Source organism: Podarcis pityusensis, assembly GCF_964106645.2.
Source record: "Podarcis pityusensis genome assembly, chromosome: 11".
In the NCBI taxonomy this organism is placed as follows: domain Eukaryota; kingdom Metazoa; phylum Chordata; class Lepidosauria; order Squamata; family Lacertidae; genus Podarcis; species Podarcis pityusensis.
Window position 1 is genome coordinate 23,867,965 of NC_138036.1, and position 21,956 is coordinate 23,889,920.

At 42.3% G+C, this 21,956-nt stretch overlaps 1 protein-coding gene across 8 annotated transcripts in view; it reads right to left on the reverse strand.

The window, feature by feature from the left end:
* Window positions 1–21,956, reverse strand: part of PDE4D (phosphodiesterase 4D) — a 622,159-nt gene that overhangs the window by 167,924 nt on the left and 432,279 nt on the right. The window contains exon 1 of one of the 8 annotated variants that reach the window (XM_080972597.1): window positions 7,885–8,031. The exons of the other annotated variants lie outside the window; for them this stretch is intronic. Within the exon in view, the coding sequence (XP_080828723.1) occupies window positions 7,885–7,967 (83 nt within the window). The 5' untranslated portion in view covers window positions 7,968–8,031. Of the gene's footprint in view, window positions 1–7,884; window positions 8,032–21,956 lie in introns of those variants that run through there. 8 annotated transcript variants of the gene reach the window in all.

Genomic DNA, 21,956 nt, shown 5'->3' on the forward strand with positions numbered 1-21,956 from the left:
AGGTCTGCTACCCATTTCTAGAGGTGCAGCAAAGTTTATGGATGGTCCCTGAGTAGAGATACTGTGCTGGAAAGAGGTGATTACATTTCTTAGCCATCACAGCTCAGAGGAAAATTAATTGAAATGTCACTTGCATTTTTGTAACATCGAGGCAAACTGCCTTGCAGCAAGGGATTGTTTTCTTCAGGGTTTCAGATATTCCAGACACTTGCCAATACAACCAAGGATCCTTCTAGGGGGTGAGCACAATTTTAATCAAAACAAAGCAGTTTCCAAGGAGGTGGAGGGAACTAGAAAACATTGCAGTCTAAATCAGAGCTATCATGCTCAAATGGCTTACTGGGCCAAGCTGCTCACCGGGTACATGCACAAGGCTCTACCATCGTCATTTTGCACCAAACTCCTCTGCGCTTGTTGTGATGAGGAAAGGCACCAGCAATGTGACTGCTGCCAAACTACACCTTGCTTACCCAAATCCTTTCACCCACAAAACTGTCAGCCTCCCTCACCGGAGCCTCACCTACGCCCCTCAGCTGAACTCCTCTTCAACTGAGCCTCCTTCTCACAAGCCACTGCTGGACCTCCAAAATCCTCTCACATGCCAGAGGCCACTAACACTTTCAACTGCGTCCAAAAAGTGTCAAGAGATGGCACTTTATCTACATACCTTGAGGTTTGCATTGCTAATTTAAATGGAATAGAGGAGACATATCTAGACATAAGCCGGGACACAGGTGGCGCTGTGGGTTAAACCACAGAGTCTAGGGCTTGCCGATCAGAAGGTAGGCGGTTCGAATCCCCGCAATGGGGTGAGCTCCCGTTGCTCGGTCCCTGCTCCTGCCAACCTAGCAGTTCAAAAGCACGTCAAAGTGCAAGTAGATAAATAGGTACCACTCCGGCGGGAAGGTAAACAGCGTTTCCGTGTGCTGCTCTGGTTCACCAGAAGCGGTTTAGTCATGCTGGCCACATGATCCGGAAGCTGTACGCCGGCTCCCTCCTCCAATAAAGCGAGATTAGTGCCGCAACCCCAGAGTCGGCCACGACTGGACCTAATGGTCAGGGGTCCCTTTACCTTTATCTGGACATAAGAAAGTGCCCAAAAGGAATCAGACCATTGGCTCCCTCTAGCTCACACTGACAGGCAGCATCTCTCTAGGGGAAGACTGAAGACATTTCCAGACTACCTGGAGATGCTGGGCATTGCACCTGTATGCAAAGCAGGCGCTGCTCAACTGAGCTATGACCTTTCTCCCAGGTATGGAGGTATAGTAATCAGCGGTGTAGTGGGAGAGGAATGCAAGGGAGCGCAGTTCTGAAACTTATTTGATTATACCTAGTCCCTTTTTTCAAAAAAATAAATAAATAAATTTAGGAGTACTCTCATTTTGATTCAAGAAAATCACCATTTCAAATCGGGAAAAATAAATACAGTAAATGGACGAGAGTACAAAGATTCACAAAATGTTTAGGGGTATGCGTACCCCTGTGTCCCCCCAGAAAAAAGCACTGATTATACCTCAGCTCAATATTTATGCCTGAGAAGCAAGTTCCATCCAGTTCAGTGGGACTTAAAGCTTTGTACAAGTGCGTAAAGTTGCAGTCCTGCACCACAAGCCTATCTATGCATGCTTACTTGGCTGTTATTAGGAGTATGTGCATAGCAAGAAAAAGTAAATCCAAGGTTTTGAACACCACAAACAGACTATGTGGTGCAAGAACTGGGTGTCACTGCTAAAAAATTTTCAAGATGAACATTATTATGCAGCCTACTCCTTAAGAACTGGAAAATTTGCAATACAATTTTGTTTTCCACAAATGCACAAAGTTATTTATACTTTCCTGCCCTAGTTTGGATTCCACCTTGCACAGGGATTCCCTCCTCCCCTTCCTGGTTTGTACAATTATAGCTTGCTGTGAAATGTGAATTGGGAAAATTCTGGTTTTCACTCACTAGGAATAAATTGCCTCTAAAGCATAAAACTAGAAACCATGGTTTGAATGTGGTTTGCAAAGCATGGTTTGGAAACAATCTTGGTTAGTCCTCATTATAGTTTCCCAATTTGAATGCCACAGCAAACTATGGTTACACAAACTGGGAAAGGGAAGGGGGGGGATCCCTGTCTGAGAGGGGATGAGACAGTGCCTGAGCCAACGAAATATTCCCAATCAGGAACCGTGTAGTCTGAACTGAGTGTTTGTCTTGTTTTCTTCCACTGGAAATGCAATATAAATAGAGTACTTGTTTCTGTAAATAGTTTTTTTTGTGCTTAACTTTGCATACATACAGATTTTCTCCCTCTGACTGTGAAGTTTTCACATATTCTGTTTTAAGTGCAATTCTGATACCTATACCTTAGTACCACAGCTGGCACAAAGCGGATTGTTTCCATACAAATTCTTCAAGAAATCACAACAATAAGAAATAAGCGGTGGAGTAATGATGGAAAAAGCAACCTGTAATTTAAATAACATAAGGTCTGCAATATGAAAGTATGTACTAATTAGGTATTAGTTAAACTTAGGAATGAAACAGCGCTACTGAAACAAACCAAAGGCTTGCCTAATCCATAGTAGGCAAACAGAAGTCTACATACCCTCCAACATTTCTCCAATGAAAGCAGGGACATCCTATTCCATAATAATTATAATTTTGTTATTTATACCCTGCCTATCTGACTGGGTTGCCCCAGCCACTCTGGGTGGCTTCCAACATACAAAAGCATAATAAAACTTCAAACATTTTTTAAAAAACTTTTCTATACATGGCTGCCTTCAGATGTCTTCCCAAGGTTGTATAGTTACTTATCTCTTTGGCTCATGGGTCACATAACTCCATAACCTCCAACATATTTCCGATGAAAATAGGGACATCCTACCATACCCTCCAATATTTCTTTGATAATAGGGGTGTTCTGAGGAAAAGCAGGACATTCTGGTATCAAATCAGAAACTGGGACAACTTCTGCATATCCAGGACCATCCCTGGAAAAAAGGGAGACTTGGCCGGTCTGAGTCTATGGAATGAGAAACCCATGAGAATGAAATGAGCCCTCTGGAGGGGGTCTTCTAGCAACTCTCAAGGATATGACCACTATCAGTTGGGAAATGAAATAAGGCCACCACTGCCACTGCTCCAAAGATAGTGTTTTCTATTGATTGGAAGACTCTTTGAGAACAAGGAAATATAGAAATTTCTAAATTCTAGCACTAAAAAAAAAGCTGCCTGACAAGAACCTTTTAGCTTTCAGATTGCTAATGGCAGTTGAGTCCATAGAGAGGGGGCAAAGGACCAAAATTAATCTGAAGCAGGCAGATTGTTTAAGTCCATTAGTTACATCTGTGGCTCAGAGCAGCTGAAAAATGGATTGTTAAGATGCCAGAAGAAAACAGCCCTCCCTCCAAAAAAGGAACTTGGAGGAGAAGGAGTGAACATGAATTGGCCTGCTCAGTTTACAGTAAGCATCCTGGGAGGGAAGAGTATGATTGGAGAGGGATTTGCTGTTAGGTTCAAAGCTCCTTCCCTCCACTTCACAACAAATAATCCTGTCTCCAGAACTAGCCCACTTAAAGCATTCTCTATACGAGTTAACAAAACACAAGGCATTGTGGTGATGGTAACTATGCTTTTCACTGTTCTAAAACATGCATCTTAAAAAAGCAGAGACATCACCTTGCCAACAAAGGTCCGTATAGTTAAAGCTATGGTTTTCCCAGTTGTGATGTATGGAAGTGAGAGCTGGACCATAAAGAAGGCTGATCGCTGAAGAATTGATGCTTTTGAATTATGGTGCTGGAGGAGACTCTTGAGAGTCCCATGGACTGCAAGAAGAACAAACCTATCCATTCTGAAGGAAATCAGCCCTGAGTGCTCACTGGAAGGACAGATCCTGAAGCTGAGGCTCCAATACTTCGGCCACCTCATGAGAAGAGAAGACTCCCTGGAAAAGATCCTGATGTTGGGAAAGATGGAGGGCACAAGGAGAAGGGGACGACAGAGGACGAGATGGTTGGACAGTGTTCTTGAAGCTACCAACATGAGTTTGACCAAACTGCGGGAGGCAGTGGAAGACAGGAGTGCCTGGCGTGCTCTGGTCCATGGGGTCATGAAGAGTCGGACACAACTAAATGACTAAACAACAACAACAACAACAAAACACGCAGGGAGCCTCTGGAGGGGGAGGAGGGGGAGGAGGTGTGGTGTAGTGGTTAGAGTGTTGGATTTCACCCTGGGAGACCAGGGTTCAAATCCCCATCCAGCCATGAAACTCACTGAGTGGCCTTGGGCCTGCCGCTGCCTCTCAGCCTAACCTCACAGGGTTGTTATGAGGAAGGGGAGAACCTCATACGCCACCTCGAACTCCTTGGAGAAAATGGTGGGATATAAATGAAATCAACAATAAATAAAAATAATACAAGATTAGGAGGCGACCCTCTTCACAACTCGTGGAGGTGATCAGCGGTACTGTGAGCGGGTGGAGCCTCCCACAGTTATCTCACCATAAAATGCTCACATTTGGGGCTGGCAACCCTCTAATAAATACACAGTTCAGCAGGCAATGACCTCAGAGCGCAGGGAGAGGAAATTGTGTCCTCCATCCCTCTCCCCTAAGGCCTGAATAGCACTACAAGACTCTCTTTCCAGGCTGACTGGGGCCATGAGAAATAAACCCTTCTTTCAGAGTGGGGATGCCCAGCAACATTTTGCTGCAGTTCCCACTTTTTCAGTATGAAAGCAAGCGCCAGTATCTCTTGCCATTGAGTTTAGCAAGGCTTTTATGCATTGTAAGATGCAAGGCTTGATGCTCTTTTGCTTACTCTCGAATCTCTTTTCAAGTAACAGAATACCCCAGAGCAAAAGAGGAAAGTAGATCAGCTCCGAAAGCCAACTATTGTGATATGTTAATTTTTAGAAGTTTATTGATACTGACACTGTCATTAGATATTTCAGTGACGTGGAGAGAACTGTGAGTTGACGAAGGCAATGTTCTTGGGTTACAGGGAAGCAAAATATTCTGCCACAGATCTCAAAACATAACCCAAAGGATGAATGAAAGAAAAGAGTCGACAAAATTATATAAAAGTTCCAGTTCCTGCATCTCATTTTCAGCCATGAAGTACACTTAATAATTTGTCTATTTGCAGTTAATGACATACAGTTATCTCTAAATTCTGCACTATGTCCACACCGTGCCTAAGCAACACCTCTGGTAAAGTCTGAAAACCTAAGAAAACCCAAATATACGTGATAGACTGTTAAGGATAAAATTCAACTTTGAATAGGAATGGTGATTTAACACTATAATCTCTGGAGAGGAGAAAGCCTGGATTACTGGTCCAGAGGGCATCTTCTAACTATGCCTGCCTGCTTACCTAGCTACCATATTCTGTATTTTCTTCAAGTAGTCCAATGAAATGTAGATTAGTCTCTCCCCAGCCTGCTTTATCCTCATGACAACCCTGTGAGGTAGGCTAGGCTGAGAGACTATATCCAGCTCAAGATTCACCCAGTGAGCTTCATGGCCAAATGGGTATTGACCCTCAGTCATATGCCAACTATACTATACCACACTATGCTGGCTTTGCAATTTCTCAATAGTTGCATTAATTAATATACACTCTGAGCTGAGTCCAGGGATCCCAGCATGCCGCACCAGGGGGCATGCTTGCTGCTACATGCCAGGTTTTTCTAGCCAGTCAGCACTCCTGGGTAGCTCTCTCTTCCCTCAACCCTGCCATCCAAACAATTGAGTGATGCTGTCACAGCTAAAAGCACCAAACAAACTGACAAGATGTAATCCAGCAATGAGAAATCTGCACAGATTTGGGTGATGTTTGCTTTTTACTTTTTTTCTTTCTGTAAAGAACCCATTTCAATAAGTGCTTTCCATATTGCACATTATTCCTGGACTGGGATAAATACAGTGGTATCTCGGGTTAAGAACTTAATTCGTTCTGGAGGTCCATTCTTAACCTGAAACTGTTCTTAACCTGAGGTGCCACTTTAGCTAATGGGGCCTCCTGCTGCCGCCACCGCGCAATTTCTGTTCTCATCCTGAAGCAAAGTTCTTAACCCGAGGTACTATTTCTGGGTTAGCAGAGTCTGTAACCTGAAGCGTCTGTAACCTGAAGCGTCTGTAACCTGAAGCGTATGTAACCTGAAGTGTCTGTAACCCAAGGTACCACTGTACACAGGATTTTTCTGTATCTAAACACACATCAGCCAGCATATTTTCTGAAAACAAATCATTTTCATGAAAGTGAAAAGCCTGTCTGACAGTGTAGAAAAAAAGGGAGGGAGGAGAAGCTCCCTACTCTTTCATACCTGCAATAAACAAGGACTGATATTATATATATTTAATTTGAATTTGTTTTGCTAAATCATGGAAGAAGAACAAAAAGCCAAGGAAAAAGTAATTATGTATTAATACCTTTCTTTCGTCAGATAGGTTGTATTACAAAATTATAACGTGCATTCATTTGGCTAATGTGTATGGTCACAAGTAATACAAACATCTGACAGGTAAATTATCCATTTCCAACTATGAGCGTAATGTTATAAATGGTTTTGGAACTGACTTTCATTATTATTATTTTGTACTTGAGTTTAGTGGTACGTGAGCTGCGTTTGTGTAATAATATTTATAATGTGTGCTTTTTGGGTGGTGGTGGGGAAATCATTTGCAGGAAAGTTACAAACCTGCCTCATGCTGAGAAAAAACAGTAGCCCAACAGTGCAACCCAATATATAACTTCTGAGTTCAGTGGGTGCCCCTTCCAGGTAACTGAGTAAAGGATTGCAACTTACATGTTTCATGGTATTGTCAAAACAAGGAAGGGCTATACACATGCATATTAAATTAAAAAAAAGGATAGGTAAGTAATAATAAAAAAAAGTTGTGTTATGTGAATGTGTTTCCACACAAAAAATGTGCTTCCTACAGGATTAGATGAAATTAAAAACCAACAAAGTAGACTGGGAAACTATCATCAATAAGTGTCTCAACAAATACCCATTAATTACACATTTTGCTATTGGGTTCCCACCCCCATCCTGAAGAACGGCTGTAGTGCATTTTCTTTTGTTTTCTTTCACTTGCAGAACACAGATAAAGAAAGGAATATTATTGTCCAACATGAAAGTGCGTAGTGCAATCCTAATCATGTCTACTATATGGTAGGTTCATGTCCTAGTGGATTCCATGGGGCTTACTCCCAAGTAAGTGCAGCTAGCACCTATGCATTTACTTGGAAGTAAGACACACTGGTTTCCTCAGGATAACTGTAACCAGTACTTTTTTTTCCTAAAAAAAATATATTTAGGGGTACTCTCATTTTGACTCAAGAAAATCACCATTTTATAGTTCAAATTGGGAAAAATAAATACAGTAAATGGACAAAAATACAAAGATTCACAAAATGTTTAGGGGTATGCGTACCCCTGTGTACCCCCAGAAAAAAAGCACTGACCGTAACCCAACAAACTTCAAAATCAATCCCAGTCTCAGAAGCACCAAATTCAGTTGCTACTAAACAGCATTTGACACAGATCACTGAATAAGCAAATTCAGCAATTTGCCAGCTTCCATTTAAATGCGTTTGTTTTTTGCTTTGAAATGTTCATGCAGGTTTTCCCCATTCTAAGTTGTTAATTCAAGTGTGATACACTTATGTCAGAGTAATCTCCTAAACTTTTAATCTGCTCGTTTAGAAGGCTAGCATTCAAAGGCTAGCATGCAAAAGACTTACCGAGTGAAATGCTTACTATGAGTGCAACTGAAATTTGATCAGAAATCCCCATTTCGCTACGCGCTGCGGGCCTGAGACAAAACTATAGATAGACGGGACTGTCAACAACATCAACCCACAGCAGGCAAGTTCAGATACCTGTACGACTTCAAGAAAAGAAACTTCTTCTTGTTGTTCCTTGGAGGGGCAGCTATTCCCAGTGGTTCCCAGACAAAGGCCATTTATAGGCTGCAAACAATCCCCGACTAATGTGCAGAGAGACCCGGCCACAGAGCTGGAGGTGCGTCACACTAATGAGAAAATTACTTGTAGCTCTCTGACGAAATGCCTTTCCTTGGGCTGTGCTTTCGGCAGTGCTGAGAGCATGCACAAGGTAGAAAGGATAACCAGGATTTCCTGCAGCGTGACACTTGCCCTGAGCAAGAACACTGGCTGCATTCAGGGACCTTATCTCATTACTGAAGGGAGAAACTCTCCTAGTAAAGCTGTTTATAAATATAGCACCGATTAGGAGAGAGCAAGTGGCGTGTTGCTGAGAAGTTACACAGAGCGCAGGAGCAAAGCACCGATGTAGTTAACAGTCCCTTTGTTCCTCACTATACACTTACATGGCCCCTGTTTTCCTTCAATAACATATGAATGTGTTCAGGGTGAAATCAAGCAAAGGTGAAAAACATGCAGTGAGTATCCAGTTGGCATCTAGGCAAATATTGTTAGTATTTATTCATTACATTAAAAGAAAACCCCACACTTCCTCCAAGAAAGCAGGATGGTACGTATGGTACCTCTCCCCATTTTATCTTCATAACAACCTTGTGAGGGAGGGAGGGAGGGTCAGTTTGAGAGATAACAACTGGCCTAAGGTCACCATCCATCAAACTTTGTGGCTGAATGGTGATATGAACCCCATTCTCCCAAGCCTAACACTCTAATTCAGGGTTTCCCAAACTTGGGTTGCTAGCTGTTTTAGGACTACAACTCCCATCATCCCTAGCTAGCAGGACAAGCAGTCAAGGATGACAGGAATTGTAGTCCAAAACAGCTGGAGACCCCAAGTTTGGGAAACAGTGCCGTCTAATTCAACCTCTCTCAACCTTGGGTCCTTAGATGTTGTTGTACTACAACTCCCATCATTCCTAAACAGCATGACCAGTGGTCAAGGATGATGGGAGCTGTAATTCAAGAACATCTGGGCACCCAAGGCCAAGAAAGCCATCTCTAATGTCTACCCACAGTGGCTCTCATTCAATAAAATTAACTCAAGCTTGCTCACATGACAGTCATTCATTACCCAGAAACCCATTCCTTCCTTCCCTGCATGTGATGCAAGGTGCACAACTCTCCCATCTGCCTGCCTGATGCTTCTCTTTAAAAGATGCATGGAAGGACTGAGAACCAGCCACAGCTCAGTGGCAAAGTGTTCGCTTTGCACACGGAAGGTCCCAGGTTCAATACTCGGCCTCTCCAGGTAGGGTGGAGACTGTCCTGTCTGAAACCCTGGAGAGCTGCTGCCGGTCAGTGTCTTCTTCTTCTTCTTTGGCGATCACTCGGAGCCGAGTAAGATTGTCTTCCATAAACACGGTTTTAACAATGAGTCCATAAGTGACTGTGGAGGCCAATTCTGGACCCACACGTCCTTCCACAGTGGGGACATTGGTTTCCATTGTTGACCACCAGCATTACGCTTTCCATTTTTAAGTTCGGAATAGAGTAGTTGATTTGGAAGACGATAATCAGGCATCCGCACAACATGACCAGTCCAACGAAGTTGCTGTTGAAGAATCATTGCTTCTTCCAGTGATCTGTGCTTCTTCCAGTACTATGATAGACCAAGGATCTGACTCAGAATGGCAGCTTCCTGTGTGTGTGTGTGTGTGTGTGTGTGTGTGTGTACACCTCTCCTCAAAATATTATTTTGTATGGCCAACGGAGCTGCTTCACACCATCAGCCCAATGGCCCCCACCACATGTAAATGATTTTTAGTTAGTAAACGTAGGAACCAACTGCTTCTCTCTCCACCTTAATTCTGGTTCCCCTCTCCATTTTCAAAGAGGCATTCGTTTTACGTAAGGAAGCAGCTCCTGTTCCAATGGGGCATAATGATTTGTGAGGCATCAGCCGTTCCAGAGAGTGTCTCCGACATGTAGATTATTTTCAGCCCTTTTGGCAGCTTTTTCATCCAGAACCCTTTGTGCCTTTCTCTGATTACAGTGAATGACTTTGACAACTCCACTCAGCTTACTGCAAAGCTAGATACAAGAAACACTCTCCTTTTGCAGGTGATGGGGCTCTGGGATACTTAAACCCGGTTCTTAAAGGCCCAGAGCACATTTTCAGACACAAGTCATGGTAGGTTGGAATCAGACTGAAAGTAGGCGTGTGTGCCATGTATAAAACGTCCTTTATTCAAATTGTAGCAAAACAGTGAATTAGAGGGAGCACTGTAGAGACACAGAGCTAAATAAGGAACTGATGTTATGGTTATTTGCCTTTTATTTTTTTAAAAAAAAAACAGTGTTGCAGAGTAGGCCATTAAAAGTAATTGCACTTTGAGGATTAAAATTTAGAAGTCCAAAATCGGCAACCAATTTTGACAGGAGAAAGGCCATAGCTCAGCGGCAGAGCACATGTTTGGCATGCAAAAGATTCCAAGTTTAATCCCTCGTTAAATCGATACCTGTCATGTCTAGTTAAAAGAACCAGGCAGAAGGGGATGGGAAAGATCCCTGTCTGAGACCCTGAAAAGCCACTGACGTTGGGTGACAGCATCAAAGGGACTCAGCTGATCGGCACTGACATCGAGGCACCCTTAGTTGCGCTAGGGAGTTCCTGGGGGGGGGGGGACGCCATGCAGCTGGTCTCTGTAGGTCTCACTGTCAGGAAGTCCTGCTTGCAAATGAAGAAGCTCAATTTAAGCTCCTGATTGTTCTGTGCCCTTACCTGCCCAACACCTGAGGTCACATGTGATGCCAGGCATGGACCAGGTGGGCGTGGTTTGAGGAAAACAGCCTCGTGAGCCACTGAGGTTTTCATGTTTGATGTTTTACTGTAGCTTTATAATTTGTTGGAAGTCGCCCAGAACGGCTGGGGCAACCCAGTCAGATGGGTGGGGTATAAACAGTAATGTTATCATAATCATCATCAGTATGCCTGAAGGAGTGTCTCCACCCCCACTGTTTAGCCCGGACACTGAGGTCCAGCTCCGAGGGCCTTCTGGTGGTTCCCTCACTGTGAGAAGTTAAGCTGCCGGGAACCAGACAGAGGGCCTTCTCGGTAGTGGCGCCCGCCCTGTGGAACGCCCTCCCTTCAGATGTCAAGGAAATAAACAACTATCTGACTTTAAGAAGACATCTGAAGGCAACCCTGTTTAGGAAAGTTTTTAATGCTTGATGTTTTATCGTGTTTTTAATATTCTGTTGGGAAACCCAGCCACATAGGTGGGGTATGTATGTATGTATGTATGTATAAATAAATATTACTACTACTACCATCATCCCTATTTTCATTGGAGAAATGAAATACTATTGGAGGGTATGGGCCTGGCGGTCGGAGGTTTCACCACCCCTGATCCAGAGGGAAGCAAACTCCACACATTTCCATATTTGAATGCAGCCACAATTACCACTCAAAATATTCAAGGACACACAACAAACAGGCCAGTCTAAATGGGCCACAGCCCTGGTCATGGGACTGAGTCTCCTGAACTCTGAGTCTCCTGAAGTCTGACCAGACCACACCTTCAAGCACCAAGATAGAGAAAGTGCTGGAGGAATATCCTTCCACTTAAAACAGTACTTAAACCCTTGTTCTCCTCAGCATACCTGCCTTTTGTTCTGTGGTAAATCATGCACTGCTAATAATGAGCTTCTCCTTGAGTAACGCATCTCCACACACCAGAGCGAGGCACCTGGAATTTGCAGGTGGAGCAAGGTGATTCCTTTTCTTCTTTTGAATAAAACTCAATTGTATTTTAAGTTGCTATATAACATTTTGCTGCTGCACAGGTGCTAAACAATGGTGCTTCTAATTTCAGAGAAATCTTTTTGTTTTCTAGAGACACTATTTACCTCCCAAGTCTCACAATATTAATTTCACTGATTTACATATTATCATAAAACTAAGCAGAATGAATACCAAACCAATATGAACAAAAGATTTTGCATTCAAGCCACAGTGGCTATATAATTGCTATGTCAGCTATCACAACACCAATTTGCAATATATATTTGTTTTCAAAATTAATTTAGCAAGCCTCGCTGAACAATGCAAACCTTAAAAGCATCAAACAAAGTTAATTTCAATTTTTATACCACGGCAACTGTTTCCCTTCTTGTTCCAACGTGTGCTTAAATCAATTAGCACAACAAATCTCAATGTGGTGGAAGGAAAATAAAAAACCTATTACCATTAAGATTATGGCCAAATAAATGTAAACCCTTGGTCTGGAATTATTTTATTTATTTATTTAAGAGTATCTATCAATTGGTTAATATTTTGAAAATCTCTAAGTGGTCCACATTTTTTTTTAAAAAAAATAATCATTAAAATTCAGTCTAAAAACATTAAAACAGGCATATAAAGGATACCAAAGAGTTAAAACACAAAGTAAGAAGGTTCACACACATAAAATAGTCCATTCTTTTGGATGAAGGAAAGCCTGGGCTAGCAATCAAAGACAGTATGCAAAAGATGCACCAAGTGAACTGCTTTGGAGTGCAACTGAAATTTGATATGAAATCCCCCATATCACTATGCGCTACAGGCCTGAGACAAAACTTTACAAGATGTCTGAAGCCCAGGTTCAAACAACATGCTAAGACAAACCATGGCTCAGCTCAGTGCAGTAGAGAGCCAGTGTGGTGTAGTGGTTAAGAGCGGTAGATTCGTAATCTGGGGAACCGAGTTCGCGTCTCCGCTCCTCCACATGCAGCTGCTGGGTGACCTTGGGCTAGTCACACTTCTCTGAAGTCTCTCAGCCCCACTCACCTCACAGGGTGTTTGTTGTGGGGGAGGAAGGGAAAGGAGAATGTTAGCCGCTTTGAGACTCCTTTGGGTAGTGATAAAGCGGGATATCAAATCCAAACTCTTCTTCTTCTTCTTCTTCTTCTTCTTCTTCTTCTTCTTCTTCTTCTTCTGTAGCAAAATGATTAGGGATTTCTAGAGCCTACAAGTTCACATGAGGCCATGATGGTCTTGCTTTGCATGATATGCATACCAGGCCAGCAAGTGGTGCAAAATCACCTGGTAAGCTTCTTGGATGAGTGGGAATTTAAACCTGAGTCTCCCTATTCCTACTCTAACTACTACAGAACACTGGCCTTCACGTATACCCAAGACATACACACCTCCCAGCAAACCCATGCAGACATGCAGCTAGAATGGCCGATCTACACACAGAGTCTCACAATAACTTAATAAACAAGGTTTATCGCTGTTGCTCACTCCTGATGGCTGACAGTGTTTGCTTCATGTGACATTAGCAGGCAAGCAGCATCCTTTGGCAAATGTGAGAAAGAAGAAGAAGAAGAGTTTGGATTTGATATCCCGCTTTATCACTACCCGAAGGAGTCTCAAAGCGGTTAACATTCTCCTTTCCCTTCCTCCTTCACAACAAACACTCTGTGAGGTGAGTGGAGCTGAGAGACTTCAGAGAAGTGTGACTAGCCCAAGGTCACCCAGCAGCTGCATGTGGAGGAGCGGAGACGCGAACCCGGTTCCCCAGATTACGAGACTACCACTCTTAACCACTACACCACACTGGCTCTCAAAGAGGGCACAACTGCTGCTCTGCATCCTATTAATGGCTCCTCAAGACAAAGCTGTTTTTTCCTCTCTGTTTTTAGCTGATGGTGATCATCCAAGGACAATCCGCATCTCAAAAAACACAGAGGAAGCCTAATTTTAGTTCAGATGGAATAGAAGAGCCTTAGCAAATGATGAGCAGGCACCTTGACATGTTTCAGGATAAAACTTTCAAAGTGGACTTGGTCCAAGAGGGAAAGCTACAGGACAGCAAATATTTCCTGTAACACTTTCTCTGTTGTTTTCCAGGAAGCTTCCAATACAAAAGCAGAATCGCTCTGCAACAGATTTCGTCCAATGTGCCCTTCTAAGATGGTTTGGACTACAACACCCATCAGTCTCAAGCAGCATGACCACTGCAGTCCAAAAGATTGTGAGGGCACTAGGCTGGGGAAGGCTGTTCTGAACTCATAAAAGCTACATCCATAAAATTGTTCCCAGGATTATTACCGGTTGTACAGTTGGCCTCAGCTTGGCTCATGGGACTGATTCTCTGAGGTGTAACATGCAGAGAAATTGAAAGAAACTTAAATTGGCAGATTTGTCCATCCCTTCACCAGGTGATCAAGGGAGTTCCTGTCTGATAATTGAGGTAGGAGCTAGACTGAAATAGATGTGAGCTATCCATTTCATCCAAGAAAAACTGGAGTTGCTTTGCCATCAAATGGTGAAGTATCGTGATCAAAAAATGTAAAACAGGGTGACAGTTGTTAAGATCTAAAAGGAGCGATTTCAAAACAGTCTCTTTAAGAACCACCAGAACTCACCTTCTTCCACCTTCTGAGATCCAGTTTGCTAATTCTGATTGAACAAACCAGGATGGGCCAAGATCATTAAGTATAAATGGTGGATCTCACAAATCCAAGAATCTAGCCCACCTTCTTAGGCGGGACAAACTGAAAATATCCATCAAGGACTGAGTAGAGGAAGCCCCAGTAACCACAAGGACCAATTCTAAAACACACACACATCTGAGAGATTTTTATCCAAATAGTTCATTACTTTGCATACATCCTAATGCCCAATATGACCCTCTAAGCATTCAAGATATGTAGATTTAGTCACATAGAAAATGGAACGGAATATACTGTCCTACCTGTTTGTTGCAACCAATGAAATAAATGTTTTTGAACTTACCTGAAAAGAAAAAGAAGTTTGTTATTGTTTTAGAACCAAAAACAGTTGTTCTACAGCGCATAACAGAGCAGACTTTGCTGATGCAGTTTAGTCAGCAGATTATAAACTGAGATCTCTTCAGACAGCAGGGCCACTTAATTACTGTGTACATCAAAACAATTTCCCCCCAAATCAACCAATCAGCTACAACTAAAAATATAAAGAATTCCATTTGTATGGTTTACTCATTAGCTGGGACTGATGCAAGCTAACTTGATGAAATCAGTAAGTATCTCACACAGACCAAATGCATAAAGTATAAATGAATATTAACAAGTTCACTTTGTAATATATATATATCTATTACTTATTTTTATCACATTTGCTGATGCCACAAATCCAAAGAAAGGCAACCATATTTAATTATTCAGATATCAGAAACCCTCTTGTTACTGTGAAACGGCATAAAACAAAATTCAATACAATAAAACTCTGTCCAGATCCCATAACCAAATGAACACCAGTGAAGGCCAAAAACTAATCAAACCAGAATATAGCACTTTTGAAATAAGCTTTAGCCCACCCTTTGCCCAGCCTCCCTGGGGAGGGAGTAATCTAACTAGAGTTGAGCCATTGAGAATGACCCCCTGCATCCCTTTGTGGTCTGAAGGCAGGACAGGTTTCAACTTGCTGCATGGAAGACAAGTTGGCAATCTCTAACCTTTTAAATGTTTCACTTGTTTTCACGTATTATTTACCACTTTCAAAACAGAAAAACAATTTATGTATATTACAAGCATCCATCCAATAGTCCATCTAGGGTTTTTAGGATCAAAACGGACACCATGAATGGTGTTTAGAAGACATCAGGGCTGCAATTAGAAAATGAAAAATAAAACATCAGGATATTTTGCTAAAACCCATCGTTCAGCCCGGACACTGAGGTCCAGCTCTGAGGGCTTTCTGGCAGTTCCCTCACTGTGAGAAGCTAAGTTACAGGGAACCAGTCAGAGGGCCTTCTCGGTAGTGGCACCTGCCCTGTGGAACGCCCTCCTACCAGATGTCAAAGAAATAAAAAACTATATGACATTTAGAAGACATCTGAAGGCAGCCCTGTTTAGGGAAGCTTTTAATGTCAGATGTTTTATTGTATTTTTAGTATTTTGTTGGAAGCTGCCTAGAGTGGCTGGGGAAACCCAGCCAGATGGGCGGGATATAAATAATAAATTATCAGGATGACGGAGAGGATGATGCAAAGTCAGATCACTGATCCACCCAATCCAGCAACACCTATACAGCTTCCCAGGGTTTTCCATTCACAGTCCTACCTGAGGATGCCAGGGACTGAACATGAGACCTTTTGAAGGTGCCCTTCCCCTGTACATGAGTTTGAAGAAGATACAAAAGGGAATATCAGCCTGGAGAACTGATGAGTGTAATAAAGGGATGCTTTTTGGTAGTGGACTATGACAGGGATGGCCAACAAGGTTCTCCCCATACCTCATTGGAGCCCATTTCCCACCATCCCTGTGCATTGGCAATGCTGGCTGAGGCCGAGGGTAACTGGGGGTTCAACAACAACTGCTGAGCACCACATTGGCTACCCTGTACTGGTATTAGGGAGATCTGGGTTGAAACCGCCACTAAGCCATGGAGAGTGTTGGGTGGCCTTGAGCCAGTAACTCTCACCCAGCCTAATGCATCTCGCATGGTTGTTGTGAAGGGTAAAAGGGTGGGGTGGAAAAGCCCATACGCTGGTTCCGTTCGAGGAAAGGCAAAGAAATAAATGGATAGCACAGGAGTACTTCCACCAAAATCAAATTATTTGTACAGTATTCAAAATATCATTGCGAGAAACAACCAATCTGAAATTCAAATATTGCAGTACTTGTATCTTTCATTATGCAGCAGAGCCATCTATACCTTTCTTACACATTACACCTAAATTGAGAATCTGCAATTTTGAAGGGAATTCCACTGGGCTAAGGTAGAGGCTGTAGATGAATTCCATTATCCAGGTGGAAAAATTGGAACTGAATGTGTGCTGTACATTTTTCTACAACACATCCAGGGTTAAGTTTGCTGTGCAGCAGACAGCAGTCTTAACCACTAGATGTCTCTCTCTCTCTTGTGCAATGCATTTGTCTCGGTCGTAGAAATGAATGGAGATTCAATAGCTAAGCAAATTCCACGCAACCTGTAACAATCTGTGTGACCCACCAAGAAAGTGCTGCAATGGCACTTTTTTGGTATTTTTATTTAGATTTTCCATCATACAATTTAATAAAAAAAGAAAAATAATACTTAACAGAAAAGAAACATTAAAGCATTATACATTAAATCATTATACAATACCCAAAAAAGCAAAAGAAAAACATAAACAAAATAAAATAAACCCACCACCCTGTTTAACTTTCCTCCACCGCTACTCATCATCTCTAGAATACATTTTACCCTTATCATTGCATTCTCATTGTTTTTATTTTCTCTATATACATACATATGCCACTGATAATTTATTGTTTTGATGCATTTACATTCTTAATCTAAGCATATTAGCATGTCTTTTTCAGAGCAATATTTTGACATATAATCATCAAAGCATTGCCATTTGTTTTTTAGTTTTTTATTTGACTGCTGTCGTATGGATGCTGTTAATTTAGCCAATTTTAAATATTCTTTAATTTGAGAATCCATTCCTCCTTGGTAGGTAGTTCTTTAGCTTCCCATTTAGATGCTATTACTATCCTAGCCACGGTGGTCGCATATAAGAAAATTCTTTTTTCAATTTTGGTATTTCTTTTTCTAAAAAGCCCATAGGTAAGCCTCTGGTTTTTTCGTTAATGGGATTTTAAGCATTTTTTTTCAACTCCTCATGTATTGCTCTCCAGAAGTACTTAACTGGGGTGCACCTCCACCAAATATGCATTGTTGTACCAGCTTCCTTGTTGCATTTCCAACAGAGGTTGGATTTCAGTTTATACATTTTTGCTAATTTGACTGGTGTTAAATACCACCTGTAGAACATTTTGATGAAATTTTCTTTTATTGTACTACAGGCAGTAAATCTTATATCTTCCTGCCAAAGTTTCTCCCATTGCTCTAAATATATTGTGTGGCTCACACCCATTTAATCATTGTCTCTTTCACTTCCTCGTCAATCATATCCAAATCTAGCAAAAGGTTATGCATTTTAGATAGTAAATGTGAGAAAATGCATTCAAAACTATGTACTTAAATATTAACTTCAGTGCCGTTTTCAAAAAATAAAATGTGCAGATTAAGGCAGAACAGTCTTGTGGATGTATGCATGCAAAACTGATGTGAAATGGAGCAGCTTGCACATTCCCTAAGGATATAGAGGAAGAGGTGGTCCTTCACATACTTTCGACCCACAGCACTTAGCAAGATCAGTAACTTAACTTGAGCCTAGAAACCAAGCAGTTACCAGTGCAGCTTTCAAGCATTTGTGGTCTATGAGCCCCAGAATGAACTCCAGTTAGAAGCCTAACTACTGTATTCTGGACCAGCTACAGTTCTCAAATGCTTCTCAAAAACAGACCTAACACAGAGCATGTCACAGCAATCTAACCTATGACACTACTCAATACTACATGGTCTTGCAACAAAAATACTGAACCCAGCAGCAGGGGAGATTCTGTGGATTTGGATACTAGCGAAGCATAAGAAAAGGCTGTAACACATGCTAGTTCCTTAAAATAAGGGATTCTTTTCAGTTGGGATTCATTCATTCTTTTTCTTTCCTTCTTGATACATGTAAAAACACATTTGTTTGTTTGTAAAATCAGAATGGGGAAATAGTAATTTTTTTGAAATGAAACGAGTTTTTCTTGAGTTTGCCCATATCTGCAATTGTTACATCATGCCCAACAGGAAACAACCATTTGCACACTTTTATATAACTGCTGCATAGCTGGCATTACTATGTTCCCAGCCCACAGAAATATTAATGATTAACTCTTGTGAAAGCAACCTGATAGAAAGGCATTGACTGATATGATATACCAGGCAACTTTTACCTAAGGAAGAGTTCAGCCGTCAACTCTCATTCAGTGATGGGCATTTGTTATTTAGAGAAAAGGGGCTGGAAGTAGGAATAGATAGATTCTTGCAGCACTGGCTTCTCAAATGACTTTTAAAACCTATCCACTGCATCACTGGTCCATATGATATGCTCTAAGAAGAGCTCAGCTGGATCTGACCAAAGGTCCTTCCAATTCAGCATCCCTATTCCCTCAATGGTGAAACAGATGTCTGTGGGAAACCCACATAAAGGACTTACTCTGCCTGGCAATGACTCTTCAAGGTCCCAAACCAAAGGTCTTCCTATTGAGATGTCAGGGATTGAATTTAGGACTTTTAACATGAACAAAATATACACTTTGCCATTGAGATGCAGCTATTCCCAGCAGTGCATAGTCTTCCATGCCCCTTCCTCAAGCAGACATCCCTGGCCTTTGAACCAGTGGCCACAGCAGAAAGTAACAGCAAGGCAGGTACTGTGTAATAATAATAATAATAATAATAATAATAATAATAATTTATTATTTATACCCCGCCCATCTGGCTGGACTTCCCCAGCCACTCTGGGTGGCTTCCAAAAAATATATTAAAATACTGTAATACATCAAACATTAAAAGCAGGGCTGCCTTCAGATGTCTTCTAAAAGTCTGGTAGTTGTTGTTCTCTTTGACATCTGGTGGGCGGGCGTTCCACAGGGAGGGCGCCACTACCGAGAAGGCCCTCTGCCTGGTTCCCTGTAACTTGGCTTCTCGCAGTGAGGGAACTGCCAGAAGGCCCTCGGTGCTGGACCTCAGTCCTTGGGTAGAACGATGGGGGTGGAGACGCTCCTTCAGATATAGTGTAGGCTAGGACTGGGGGACCTTGGGCCCTCCAGAGGTTGTGGGACTGCATCAGCATCTAAATAATGTGCTGTACCACTGAGCCATGGACCGTCCCTGGACAGTAAGAGCTGTACTAGTCTCATTCCTGTTTGCAAGAGCTGTGCTGCAATTGAGCTAAAACAGGGTCCCCGCTCATACAGGCAGTTGAGCAGTGATGACAAAGAGGCAAGCTTGCAGGCCTGGTGGCTCCCCAGCCCATGTCAAGCCCCTGGTACACGCCAGCAGCCACATGCAGGATTTGGACAGAAAGAATAATCAGGCATAATGCACCACAGCCAGAAACCAAAAGCCATGGTCTTGGTTGCAATGCAGTTCCTTTAAAGCAAAAGGGAATACTGTGCACAAGAGGCTAATTTCTAGTTGTAAGTCAGGGGTAGCCAACATCTGCCTTCCGTATGTTGCTGGGTTACAACATCCATAATCCTTGGCCATGGGCCATGCTGGTTGGGGCTGATGGGAGTTTGAGTCTAATAACATCTGGAGGGCATCATATTGGCTACCCCTGACTTAAAGGCTCCAAGTGATTAATTTGAGACTCCACTTTTACCCATTACATACTGCATGTTCTTGCTAGATGAACAAATCTGTAACCCCTCGGGTGGGAATTCAGAAGGGTGATGTAGCTTCTTCCTTGGTTATTGCCTCCACAAAAATAAGAAGTGGCCCTTGATTTTCTCCTATGATTATTCAGTGGAATCTATTATGTTTCTGAATCTGTAATATCCTGATTAGTTACATGGTACCTGGAACATCTCATGTCAGCTAAGCCATTTTCATGCAGTCTGTCTGAGCCAAACTACACATAGTATGATCCTTTTACATGATAGCAGGGCTTTTTAGGGGGAACTCACAGGAACTCAGTTCTGGCACCTCTCAAGTTCTAAGAGAATAAGGGAGGTGTTCATGGTGAGTTCTGGAACCTTTTTCTAGAAAAATAGCTCTGCATGATAGGTTCCCCACCCACACACAGAGAAGCTGAGTGCATTAACAAATTACCAATTGTAGGTGAGCAGCTGCGTAATTCTTGCCCTCCCAGACATCTGTCTGCTGTTGTGTCATACCACCCATGGGGGGGGGGAGATATGGGTTCCAGCATGTTTTCCAACAGGGAAAATCAGGTGGGGTGGCAGCTTACAAGCAAGTAAATGGATGTAAGGATGTCCGTCCTTCACTCAGTAGTCTAGCTACTTGTGAGTGATATTCCTTTTTAAAAAAAAAAAAAAAGTATGAAAGAATCGCACAACTCTGTGTAACATGCAGGGGGGCCCAAAGTCTCATAACCACAGCTGGGAATTTTTAGGCGACAGTAAGTCATTTTAAACTGAAACTACAATGTTCAGTTCCTCAGACAGTTGCCTTATTTGATCTTGTAAATTAGAGAAGATTAATGTAAATTAAGTAGTGTTTTAATTAGTTATTAAATGCTTCTGAGAGGTGTTTAAGAAGGCTGTTTGCTTTTAATAAAGAATGACTGCAAAGTAATGTGTTACCAAGGGCTGTAAAAACTGAAATCCATGGGCTTGCACAAAATTGCACAGGTTTGCTGTGGGGTAACGAACAGAGGAAGCTGTCTTATGGTGAGGCTTATTACTTTTGTCCGGTTAGCCCTACCTTGACTGACATTTGTTCCTCAAGCAGATAAATATTTCACATCTCTGGTACCCAATGCTTTCAAACATAAGGTACCAGGGATTCAACCAGGGACCTTCTACATGAAAAGCACGTGCTCTGCCATAGCATTATGGTCCATCCACCGAGACCTGGCTTAAGGGGCGGTGCCTAGTAGCTTAAATGTGGATACTTTTTAAGAAGCCTGGATATACTTGATGAGCCCTTTCAAGACTGTCCTTTGAACCCTTTCCCATGTATTTTCAAAATTGTTAATTAGGCCCAGTTACTTTCTCCCACAGAATAAAAGGGCTGGAAGTCTGGGAATGGAAGAACATTGTGCTTGGATGGTCCCCAAAAGCAACAGACAGGCCCCTGTGAGAAATAGGACATTTAATTTGACAGGCCATTGCTCTGATCCAGCAGTGCTTGTCTTACGTTCTTATGAAAAAAAGAAGAAATAAAGAAAAAGCAAAGGTAAAGGACCCCTGGGTGGTTAAGTCCAGTCAAAGGCAACTATGGGGTGTGACGCTCATCTCGCTTTCAGTCCGAGGGAACCAGCATTTTCCCATAGTTTTCGGGTCTTGTGGCCAGCATAACTAAACCGCTTCTAGCGCAACAGAACACAGTGACGGAAGCCAGAGCACACAGAAATGCCGTTTACCTTCCCATCGCAGTGGTACCTATTTATCTACTTGACCTGGTATGATTTTGAACTGCTAGGTTTGGCAGAAGCTGGGACAGAGCAACAGGAGCT